Consider the following 12,478-nt stretch of genomic DNA (forward strand, 5'->3'; position numbering starts at 1 on the left):
AGTCTGATTATAGCCATCTTGGAGTTTGTTAAATTGTTACATGGGTTCCCTTTGAAGTTTTTCCAAAGTGTAGTCATTATTATACTTAATGGCATTTTCTTAATTTTTATTGTGATCTTGTTGCTTTCAATATCAAAGATATCTAAAGGCACGGGACTGGAACAATCAACATATACCTTTTTACTGCTCATTCCTACCACCCTTCATAGCCATGTTTCCCCACTGGACTGGCACTGCCTGGTGTGGATGTACACTTTAACTTTCAAATTGTAAACTAACTAAGCTTCTTTTGGCCTTCGAGATATAGAATTTAATAATAATTTTTGAAGCAATTCAGTCTCGAAACAAGAGTTATGATTTTAATGAAACCCAGTTTTATAAATAACATTTAATGGAAACAAAGTATTACTAATAACAGCTTCTGCTTAACATAAACATTACAGTTTCTATGAAATCAAGTCAAACTATACATCTATAACATTTTTTAATAATTAACTGTATCACAGATAGCTTGCTATAATTCTAACCAATGCAAGGGAAATTTGAAACATCCCTTGACTTCATAATAAATAGGCCCAAAATGATTCCATATACGAAATTTACATATAATTCTTAACAGAAAAATCATTATTAATCAAGATTTATGTAGATCAAAATTTTATAAAATCAAGTTTTCCTTCTAATGATCTACAATACAGTAGTAATCACTACCAAAGAATTTGTTATGATTTACACTGTGTATTCTACTTCCAGGAAAATTTCCTCATGTAACAGAATTAACTATTACATGGAGAGGGTTAGTCACCTAGATTATTTGTACACTCGACCATGTTCCTGCCCTTTCCCCCCAAAAAGAAAAAAAAACGTGAGTGGCCGAAAGAAAACTGTGTTACTCAAATAACTCAATGGTAGAAACCAGCTATATTGAAGTTTTAGAATTTCTTTTTGTTATAATTTACATTACTCACTAGATTGATCTCTTATGCTTAAATTATGGTCGTGTCTCCAAAAACCATGAATTTATCATGAGTTATGAATCAAAAGATGCTAAAAATACTGTAGATCAAGACGATACCAAATCAGCCTTGAGAATCAAGAGCCTTCTGTTTAAAATATAAGTTAACCTGTACCATACTATGGTTACTGTACTTGCTTTCAATACTATATCAAGGGCTCCTCTTTATTGGAAACTTTTTAGGTTCTCTTATTTGATCACAAACCGGTAAAAGAAATTGATCAACCTTTGTACATGCAATTCTTAGATATACTAAATATTGCACAGGTACTATCATTTATGGTGCTAAAGCATAGGTATCCTAAATACGGTAGCTCAAATTCTAAAGATTGAACTTGCATTTTCTGCTGAAATATCAACGTTTCAGATGGCATTGAAATAAGGCTTCCATTTTGACTAGTTATGCAATTTTTAAATGGCATCAAGAGGAAAATTACAATTATAACTCCCGTGTGTATACAAAAATTCAGTTACTGTATACAAGAGACATTCTTTTGTGTTTCATACAATATCAAAAACTCAAAAGTGAACAAAAGTTTATTTCTAATGAATTAACCTTCAAAATTTCCTTTTAACATGTAGATTCAATTACCATACACATGAATGGTTATCAACATAGAATTTCTGAATGCTCTCCATACAAGAAAAAGTTACAATATTTTGAAGTCTTTAGTGATAGTCATATAAATGGAAAACCTCTTTTAGAAAATACAGTGAATCTACATAGCAATCTATTGTTGGCTGGCTGTAAACAAGATTACTAAAAAGAAATGTATATTTTATCCTGGACTTTCTAGAGCTCAAATAGAATTATGAAAATATGTTTGCAGAAAAATCTGTTTAATTTGCCTTAAAGTCAATTTAATTGTCTCGAAGGGTTTGATGCTTTCACTTATTCAGAATAAGACTTACAAATTTCCTGTGTCCTAGTCAGCTAAATCAATGACAAGGTAGTCTATACTTATAATCTCTATTCTTTAACGAAGTACTTTTCAGGGAAGTTTTATAATCCACTCTATAGAAAAATATATGATAAGTTCTGTCATAAATCTTCAGTGCAACCTCAATATGAATGATTGACACAACTAATGTACTTACATTGGGAAATGCTCTACTATGAAAATCTATATGTGGATAAACAAATTTAAATGAAACCAATGAACAACCTACTGATAAACTATCCATAGAAACATATTCAAGTAGGTAACCATACTTCTGCAATACCTGAAATACCAATACAATTTATATTTTCCACCTAAATACAAAGCTTTACAAATATTCACTGCATTTGAGAATTTTCAGAGAGCTACAAATTACTATTGTAGATACTTTTAATAAGAGAAGTAAGGAAACCATTTAAAAATAATCAAATGAATAAACTTAAAAAAGGCTATGGCTTTCCAAAAACACTAAATAGAAAAAAAAAACTTGGCCATTCTGCAAAGACTAGCTCTTTCCCCTTCTCTTTCCTTTCATAATTTCTCGTGAAAAATGCACTTTCTAATCATCTGACTTGCTGCCAGGGATTTTCAAAACAGAAAAGTCAGGATATATCACAGTTAAATATCAAGTTTCATCTATGCAAGTACAAAAATTTGTTGCCAACTTTCCAGAAAATCCAAGAAATATAAACACTGAACTATGCAAAGTACACAGGGCCTTACATGATGTTGATGAAACACATTTGACAACATGGAACTTTATCACTCTAAATTATCTACAGATAAGAAATCCAAGAGACCTCTTTATGCAAAGCAGCGTGTGGATCACATTACAGAAACAGATATCAATGAAAAGCCTTCTTACATATGCTGCAAGTTTGTTATTGTTGAAATTTTCTGTAAATTTAGTTGTCATTAAATGACTATACAAAATGATGATGTACAATAATACAAAAATATTGAAGTTATTGTAGTGTTTCAAGCCCTAGATCCCAAAGACTCACAAACTGCTAAGTTACCTTAAAGGAATAATCTTCACTATACAGGTACCACCATGAATCTTCTCTGGACCTGCTATCAGTCCAAAATAACTTTAAAATCTTTAAACGAAATACAAGACAATAAAAACAAATGTTCAATAAGCTTCACTAAAGAGAAAATGATTGTTTTTCTCTTAAACAAGGAAACTTTTAATTTCTTACACATCAAAGGCTTCCAAGGCTTGCTACAGAAAATAGAATTAGTCAAAATTCAAATTTGACTTGTCATAAACTTCAAAAGAAAGAAAACACTGCTCACTAAGAGTTCCATAACTATATTGCTATTTCTCTGCAATTTAACAGTATCCAATGAATAAAAAATTGAATGTGACAGTTCTTAAACTGATAGACTCACTGTAATTGTAGATCAGATATAGTGTGTAACCAAAAATATGTATCAATGAGAAAGTACGTATATAATACTAATATCAATTCAGCCATTCAACAAACTGCCTAAAAATCAGATTCCTATGTATTCTGACAATCAAAGCAGCTGTTTAAACAGTTAAAACTAGATAGATTATAGGTGAAATGCAAAAAAAAAAAAAATTACTAGTTACTTGAAAGGAACCTTCAGTGTTATTTATTAATAAAAAATACTAATAATGACAAAAAATGTTGTGTATAACCTAATAAAAACAATAAATTACAGTACTCTTCAAAATCTCTTGGTAAATACTTAATAATTCAAGTATCAAAATAAACTTTAAAACATAAGTAAATTCATCTATGACAGACAATCAACCTAAAAAAATTATCTAATACCCTTTTCCACATTATGTACATACGATGTATATGACATGGATGGTTGTTTATTCAAAGTTATTTAGCTGAGGAAAGATTATGAGGTCAGTCACAGAATATGCGAGAAGTAAGGAAGGTAAACAGTCTATCTCAAAAATATTTTAAAAAGAAGTAAATATCTAGTTGACCCAACTCTTCTTCATGGCATACATGCAATTGTTACAGGCAATGGGTTTTGGGTAATCTCCAAAGAGGTTATCTCAGATTTGAGTTTTGATAACATGAAATTGGAAGTGATTTTTTTTTTTTTTTTGTTCTACAGAACCTTTACCTTATCATAGAGATGGTGACCAATAACTGCCTAACCCATACAAGGAAGCTAACATAAGTATCAAATGTGATTTTGTTGTCAGCTGGAAAGTCCTTCAAATAAATGATAAGTGTTCCCTTTTAGCCATATTGGGTTTATTTTTGTTAAAAGCAGTGAAAAGGCATTAAGGAGGTTTCCTTCCTGAAAAATTTGGATGCCAGTATGAAGAGTACAATACTACAAAAATAAAGTAAGGGATGTCAAACTATTTTGCAACTGAATCTCTAGTTGAGAATGAAACTGGAAAATAGTCTTGTAATAAAATAAAGAGAACTGACATTTTCCAACCACACACAAACATTTAAAAGTTCTTCAATAAGAAACAAAAAGTTGCTTCTCACATTGTCTTAATATGCATCAAAACATAATGTCCGCTAGCATTGAAGTATGTTTTTGAGCAAAACTAAGGATACCGTCTAGCAATCAGATATTTTTGGAGGATGTGGAAGACACCAATATAAAATTACAAAAACAGTTTTACCTTTGATTATGATATTTCATAAAACTCCATGGCTAAGAATAAGATTTATCCCTTTGTTGCACCACAACTATATATGAAAAACTACAATGAAAAATGCAATATCCAACTATGGTACTTTAAATGCTGTCACATTTCTTGTCTTTATGGAATGTAGTAAAAAAGATACCTTAGATAGTGCTACCGTCGAGCAATAATATAATACAAAGGTCAAAAGTTGACTGGCACTGGAAACAATGAATGGTAACTTTCTTTTAGTCTTACAACCTGAGTATAGCATTTAAGTACAGTACACTATATTACTGTCTTTAAATTTTCAAATAATGAATACTACTTTCCTATTTTCCCCATCTTTGTTCACATCTTGAATATCTTTCAATAATTGTTCGAAAATCACTATACTTGAATCTGTATAAGTACGGCACTTCAAAAAGTTCACTGAGTCTTATTTGCCATGGAAGGAATCCTAAAGTTGTCACTGGTTTTCCCACTGTAACCACCACCTCGGGATCAGGCTGTCCGTGGGTCGCCAAATGGCTATCCACTTTATTCTGGTCTACTTCCATTCCATCCTCACATAACCTGCGAGCTACTGTTACAAGATTACCTTTTCCATCCTCCAAACTCAGAAGGTTCAATGTTACCAGAGGATACGAACAACCCTTTTCACTTCTGACCCCTATGGAAACGCAATCTTTTATCTGATGACAATCAACGTTGTGCGTTATTACATTATAACGAAAACCCAAACTTCCACTGTCAAGTAACTTTACAATAAGGGATTTATTTTGCTTTAATATACCATAAGCATCATAGATGGATATATATTTGACACCATAACCAACACACCAATTAATAACCGTAATAAGATGAGCAATGTAATTTACGTTATGCCCAATAACTACTATCCCAATATGTTCAGGAATTTTCTTAATCAATGCTGCATCTGCTTGAAGACGATAGGCTGATATATCCACAGGTTTAAGGTAAGAATAGATTCTCAATAAGAACCTGTGCAAGTCTTGAAAAGTATCAATCACAGATAAAGCCAGACTGACAAGAAAATGGGCTACAAAGTACAGTAGCTGGAACAGTGGTAAAAGGATGTCCATCTCTGCAAAAGAAGAGAATAGCAATTAATTCATGCAATTTAAATTAGCTTTTTAACTAATCACAATTGCATTATATACACCTAATTCTTTGGTCACCAGCTCTTCTGACATAAAAATTAGAAACTTCACTTGGACAGGTATCATTCACAGCAATAAATTTGGTAATAATACTTTATTGCTAGTTAGGTAGGCCTTGACCTTGGTGTACTGTACATCAAATTAGCAATGCCTATGTAGCTTCCATGTATAAAATTTCAAATCACTTAATTTTTCCACCTTCATCACATTCCTCTACACCCCACAACCAGAAAAATATTAGGAGTTAAATGAAAAGACAGGATTAGAAATTAAACTTTAAGAGAAATTATTCGAGTGCCATATGTGGATGAGATCATGGTGATGGGTAGATGGATATGGTTTGGGCATGCTTTTTGCACTCCCCAAGAGAGATTAGTTCACCAAACTTTCAACTGGGCTCCACAAGGTTCTAGAAGAGGTGGAAGACTGAAGCCTACATAGATGAGGTCTATGAAGCATGAAATAGGAGGAGCTGAGGAATGGAGAAGTATTGATTTAAAAGCTCTTGATAAAGACAACTGGTGAAATCTAGCCGAGGCCCTTTTCATCAATAGGCATAGATGTATGTATGTATGCTTCATTCATAGATCTGATTTTTGATGAATTTTTATTGAAACTACATAGTTCAGGTTAAAATGCAATTTAAGGTCTTTATACTGCAGTTAGTTGGGAGGTATTACGTCAGAATTTAAAATATGGGTAAATATTTACTATTGCACAATATTCCTAGTGAAGAAAACTATTAGTGTTCCTGGTTTATTTATAAGTACTTTGAACTGTTCTGATGCAAGTGATTCCAAAAGATATGGCTAAAAAAACACATTTTAATAAAAGGAAATCTAGCACAAGAATACAACCTAACCTAACCTAGGAGCCTTATCCTTAACTATTTACCTAATAGGGGGGTTCAGCAAGGTAACGCCAAAATATTATAATTCGTAAATCGTAAAACTAGCTTCAAATCATATTTCAGACAAAGATAAACAACAGTTGGGGTGTATGTATGATGACGGCCATGTGCCACTTTCAACCCTAGTGTATTGTTAAGAATACATCAGTCTAAGGGGGTTCACAGAGGGGTGTTAGCCTCCTCCCCCTATTAGATAAGTAGGTAAGGACATAGCTTGTAAATTAGGTTAAGTGGAGAAGTTTAGGTTAGATAGTGCTCAATGCATGTGTTCCAGTCCGTCATTATACAAAGGCTCCCAGCCTTTTCTTCATATAGAAAATGGATTAGACACGTAATAAGAAAGTTTATGGACGTCCCAATCAACTATAAACATCCACCAGTTTCTGTGACAATAAATTACGACTTCGTCTTCTAGTATATGTACTTTTTTATTCTCCAATTTTAGCTTAGGGTAAAGGCAAAGGTAATCCAAGGTAGTTGGGGGTTCCTTAAGCAGTAATATCCCCTCGAGTTTCGTACAACTCTAGCACAATTTCGTGATATAGCCATAGAAAACTTAATTAAAACTTGCATTTTCTCTTTAACTAATAACGGCAGACTAGTTTTGATGACTACTTTTGCTGGAAATTGTTTTGGAAGATATGCCATCAATGAAAACCTATTAATTTCCAATATGAATGGATTTCAAAAGTCCAAAAATAGCACATTTCATCATAGCTGCGACGAACTGAGTATATACATAGGGTATATTCACCCATAGAGTAATATAACCCTATCCTGGCCTTAGACCTAACCTTATGGGTTAGACTGACACTCATTAAAGGTCTAACCAATAACTAAATTCATATTTCTGTAGCTTTTAAAACGGCATAATTTTACTCTTAACATTTCTATAATTACATATAAATACTTACCTTTTTAATAAAGGGGAATAAATAAAATGACGTGATCTTTACCATAGGAGGTGTAAACAGTCACCACGTAAGTTACATTCGAGTCTCAAATATAATTTCAAAAAATATTTCAACAAATGACATTAGACTGGAATATTTGTTCTTACCTTCCCGAATAAAAATAAGAATTCAAATAAACTAATTTACTTTAAGACAATAGTAGGGATATGCTATACAGTTAAAATGCATTAAAATTCGTCCGTGATATGAATGTTATCATGAGACCACGTGATTGGTCCACGTTCATTCATCCCATGTTTATCGTGTCCTGTATTTCGTTGTCGTCTGTAAACTGATCTATCAACGATTTTCGTGATTTCTTCCCTACAGTGAAAAGGAAGAGGTTTTCAAGATTAGAATAGTATCGAGGTTAGCCAATATTATGCATAAGTGTCGGCTTGTCGCTCAAATTTCAATATCTTTAGCATTTCGTGCACGTAGACGTAGTGAATTTATCATCTGTCAGAGAAAGTAGTATGTGCACAACACTTCATTGTTACCAACGTCAATGTGTCTTTTTAAGGTGTGGTAATAATGTCTGTGAAATGGCGTTATGTGTTAGTAACCTTATATATGTATAAAGTATCCTTTGTCATATGTAATACAGACGGAATTAATGATGCCGGTCGTGTTGATAATTTGGCCACGCCCCCTAATGTTGACAATCACGGGGAAGACTACGTTGTTTTGTGGTGGACACCTTTTACTGGAATTCAGGGTCAGTCTCGTACGTGCTCGGTAGGAACATGTTTTTTCACGGAAGACAGGGCTGTCCTAAATGAAAGGAACACTAAGGCTGTACTGTTTTATGGCAGTGATTTTAATGTGGAAGATTTGCCTCTCCCACGGCCTCAGGGTCAGTGGTGGGGTTTATTGCATGAAGAATCTCCTAAGAACCAACCACTGTTTGACCACGAACCTGTGTTAAAGTTATTTAACTTGACGTCAACATTTCGCAGAAAATCCAATTTTCCATTGACTTTACAACACCTTGTCAGCGTTGATAATTTGACCTCAACTGACGAATATTTCACTTGTTCAGAAAAATCGGCTTTTAGTGAACAAGACAATTTAGCCCCTATAATATATGTACAATCCGACTGTGATACCCCATCCGAAAGAGATAGTTTTGTTCAAGAATTATCAAAATATATTAAAATTGATTCATATGGTCTTTGTCTCCATAATCGAGATTTGCCTTCACATCTTCAAGATGCAGCTGCCACTTATGATCATACGGATTTTAGGAAACTAGTTTCCAAGTACAAATTTGCACTTGCAATTGAAAATGCTGCATGCGATGATTATATTACAGAAAAATTTTGGCGGCCTTTGAGCGTTGGGACTGTTCCAGTGTATTGGGGATCACCTTCAATTAGAGACTGGGTTCCTAACCCGACTTCTATTATACATATTAGGGATTTTGGTTCACCTTTAGAATTAGCTGAGTATCTGTACAAGGTGTTGCAGAATGTCACGTTATACGAGTCATTTTTAGAACACAAGGAGAAGGGATTCGTGTCGAATAAAAATCTTGTTAAATCGATGGATGACAGAAAATGGGGCATTAACAATGATTTTGAGAGAGGAAACTTCATTGAACATTTTGAATGTTATGTCTGCGACCAAATTCTACGTGACTTAGGCAGCAAGGGTGCACAAGCCGATTCAAGTCATTATGGATGCCCAGAGCCCCCAAGCATCTTGACTGGCAAACCAAATCCTAAAAGCTTTTGGGTTGAGGAATGGCACAAGGCTCGGGTCGAAGCCTATGTCCTTCACCGCCTCCTTTCCACAAAACCGGGAGTGTTCACTTCCGACCAGTTCTTTGAAGAAGTCATTGACCTTTTGCAGAAGGATGGTTTTTTTAACCGATTCCAGCATGTACACGAAGATTTGTGATTACAAGTGTGTTATTAACTCGCATAGGCATTCAGAAAAAATTAGGATGTAAGTGTAATTCGTAATATACCATCATTGCTGGACGGTGATGTTCAGAGTATGTGACATTCTACAACTGTATGTACTAATTGCTTGATTACTGAATGATAACCTGCCATTTAATGCCAAAACTAGAAGACAGAGAGGGCATTAGAGTCTGTAGACAAAGGTGTCTATTATGATGTGAAAATGGGTCTGAGGCAGGATATGTTATGACTTGATGGCTTTTCAGCGTTTTCATGGACGGGAGGGGTCAGAGTAAGAACAGGTGATTTAGGGATCAAGATGTGGTATAGGTTTAGGTTCAGGTTCAGCGCCTCTTGTGTCTTAGTGTTCCTTATTTTCACTAGGTTTTCTTTTTTCGCCCACATTTGTTGTAGTACACTTTTCTTATTTACAATATTTTCTTCACAAAAAAAAAAAAATTAATTTTCCAACTGTTTGTACACTATTTTCTTATGGTTGTTGAAGCTCTATTGCTTTTCTTCTAATATCACTATATTGTGGACAATATAACATGAAGTGGTTAACATTCTCTTCTACATCACAGAGTACAGTACACAGTTTATATTTCCACCTTGGTGTCTGTCTGTATTTTTTTTTTTTTTTTTTTTTTTTTGCCCTGAATAATAAAATTGACGAAAATGTGTTGTCATATAAGAAAATGATTTGTAAATTGGTTGATGTTTGTAGAGGGTACAGATAAAAAGACATTGACAAAAATTACAGAAATTATTAAAGAGAGTAGGAAGGTGTTTACAAGGCAACAAATTTTTGAGAGGGATTGTGAAAAAATAAGTTATAAAGGATTAAGGTATATTTATCAATCCATAGCCAAAATATGGTTTAATAAAAATTAGCTATGTCAGAGAAAGGAATAGGTCGATTTGCATAATAATTTTGGTAACAATTGTGAAGGAAGATTGTAAAGTGAGAAGTGAATAACAAGATAATTAAAGCAATAGAGATCAATAGATATGCGTAGAGAATTTTTAACAAGACTTGAGTTGTCTTAGGAACCCAAGGTTGGTATGTATGAAGGGATCATTGAGTCGACTATTCTTTATGGAAATTAGTAGATATTTTATATAAACGAAAGAGAAAAGGTTGAGGCTGTTGAAATGAATATTTTAATAGTGCCTGTGTTCTCGAGAGTATAACTTGGGGTAAGAAATGTAGAGATACAAGGTAAAAAGGTTACTATAGCTAAGGAAAGGGATAGATTGTTTTGATGTGGTTCAGACATATAGGAAGAATGGAGGAGTGCAGGGGTAACCTTAAGTTAGTAAGAAGAGTGTATAGCTTAATAGCTGGGAGTGAAGATGAGAGGAAGGTGTGGAAAGGGGTACATAGATAATATGAGAGACGCACTATAAAGAATTGGTCTTGATATGAATCCAGGAAGAGAAAGGGAGAGGTGAAAAGTGTAAGGGTTCAGCTTGATGCTGACGAGTTGGGTTATATGAAGTGACCGATGTAGAAGTTTTATTGAACAATGAATTCATCTGTGATGTAGAACTTAGAATATGAATGTTGTGATATTATATATATATATATATATATATATATATATATATATATATATATATATATATATATATATATCAACTACATATACTTAATTCTCAACAGTTTAGAATCCAATGGTTCGTGGATATTTAAGCCATCCTGAAGTATTCAGTATAAAGTACTTTATGTATAATTGCATATTAGTTTTCTGTTTAGAGCCCTGCATAAAATGTATTTTTATAATGAAATTTTTTACGTAAAATACAGTGCTATTTTAACCTGTGTTTAATTTAATCCTGTCCTTTTAAATATACATAGATGAGATGATGAATTATGTACAGAATCTTTGGTTGTAGATTGACATACTTCTGTCCTATCAGAAGACAAACTGATAAACTGGTGCATTGTGTGTGCTTGTGAAGCAGCGGACAAATTTCTTGGTAGCTGGTCTTTGTCCTTAATTAAGATCGACCAAAGGTAAATTTGTAACTGTCATGTTTTTGTCTAGAGGAAACCTAAATTGAGGCATGTATTATGGGGTTTAAAGTAACGACGTTGAATGTCAATTCAATAAAATGAGATTGAAAAATTTCAGATGAATGACAGAAATACAATTTGTTAAGGGGTACCAGCAGTGAAAGGATAGAAGTAGTTTTCGGATGAGTGGGGGACAATGGGTCATTAAGTACCATATTATTAATATTGTTATTATTATTATTATTATTATTACTTGCTAAGCTACAATCCTAATTGAAAAAGCGGGATGCTATAAGCCCAGGGCCTCCAACAGGGAAAATAGCTCAGTGAGGAAAGGAAACAAAGAAAAATAAAATATTTTAAAAAGAGCAAAGAGATTAAAATAAACATCTATATAAACTATGAAAACTTAAACAAAATAAGAGGAAGATAATTAAGATGGAATAGTGTGGCCGAGTGTACCCTCAAGCAAGAGAACTCTAACCCAAGACAGTGGAAGACCATGGTACAGAGGCTATGGCACTATCCAACATTAGAGAACAATGGTTTGATTTTGGAATGACCTGGAAGAGCTGCTTACCATAGCTAAAAGAGTCTCTTCTGTCATTGTAAAGAGAAAAGTGGCCACTGAACAATTACAGTGCACTAAGAAGAATTATTTGGTAATCTGCGTTGTCAGGTGTACGAGGACAGAAGAGGATGTGTGGCCTGGCCAACCTACTACCTACAGTGGTGATGGAAAAGAAAATCATTCATACAAAGAAACAAATCTAGGGCACAGCACGTATAATCTGCTACTGGTTATTGTTACTAGCCAACCTACAAAACTAGTTAGAAGATCAGGATGGTAGAAACCCAGGGGCTCCAACAAGGAAAAATATCCAAGAGAGGCATAGAAATTAATAAACTT

At 33.6% G+C, this 12,478-nt stretch overlaps 3 protein-coding genes across 7 annotated transcripts in view; 2 read left to right on the forward strand and 1 right to left on the reverse strand.

Annotated features, from left to right (window-relative positions):
- Positions 1-1,405: 1,405 nt before the first annotated feature.
- Positions 1,406-9,010, reverse strand: Tango14 (transport and golgi organization 14). Of its 5 annotated transcripts, none has more exons than XM_068383052.1 (2): positions 8,955-9,010; positions 1,406-5,702 (listed from the first exon to the last, which is right to left on the reverse strand). In XM_068383052.1, exon 2 carries the CDS (start codon positions 5,698-5,700, stop codon positions 4,927-4,929), a length of 774 nt encoding a protein of 257 aa, XP_068239153.1. In that variant the 5' UTR covers positions 5,701-5,702; positions 8,955-9,010; the 3' UTR covers positions 1,406-4,926. The 5 variants fall into 5 exon arrangements, with proteins under 5 accessions (XP_068239153.1, XP_068239145.1, XP_068239169.1 ...); XM_068383044.1 differs by lacking the exon at positions 8,955-9,010 and adding an exon at positions 8,251-8,384; XM_068383068.1 differs by lacking the exon at positions 8,955-9,010 and adding an exon at positions 7,749-7,883.
- The window catches only part of Ced-12 (engulfment and cell motility Ced-12), a 185,219-nt gene continuing 180,623 nt past the window's right edge, over positions 7,883-12,478 (forward strand). The window contains exon 1 of the mRNA XM_068383010.1: positions 7,883-8,010. The gene's annotated coding sequence lies outside the window, so the exon portion shown is untranslated. The remainder of the gene's footprint in view (positions 8,011-12,478) is intronic.
- On the forward strand, positions 8,070-11,324 carry FucTB (alpha-(1,3)-fucosyltransferase 10). Its single transcript, XM_068383020.1, has one exon. The coding sequence runs from the start codon at positions 8,176-8,178 to the stop codon at positions 9,541-9,543; it is 1,368 nt and encodes a 455-aa protein (XP_068239121.1). The 5' UTR covers positions 8,070-8,175; the 3' UTR covers positions 9,544-11,324.

Source organism: Palaemon carinicauda, chromosome 1 (genome assembly GCF_036898095.1).
Source record: "Palaemon carinicauda isolate YSFRI2023 chromosome 1, ASM3689809v2, whole genome shotgun sequence".
Taxonomy (NCBI): domain Eukaryota; kingdom Metazoa; phylum Arthropoda; class Malacostraca; order Decapoda; family Palaemonidae; genus Palaemon; species Palaemon carinicauda.

Coding starts and splice junctions, on each gene's coding strand:
- Tango14 (XM_068383052.1), bottom strand. CDS start 5,700: ATGGACATCCTTTTACCACTGTTCCAGCTACTGTACTTTGTAGCCCAT.
- FucTB (XM_068383020.1), top strand. CDS start 8,176: ATGTCTGTGAAATGGCGTTATGTGTTAGTAACCTTATATATGTATAAA.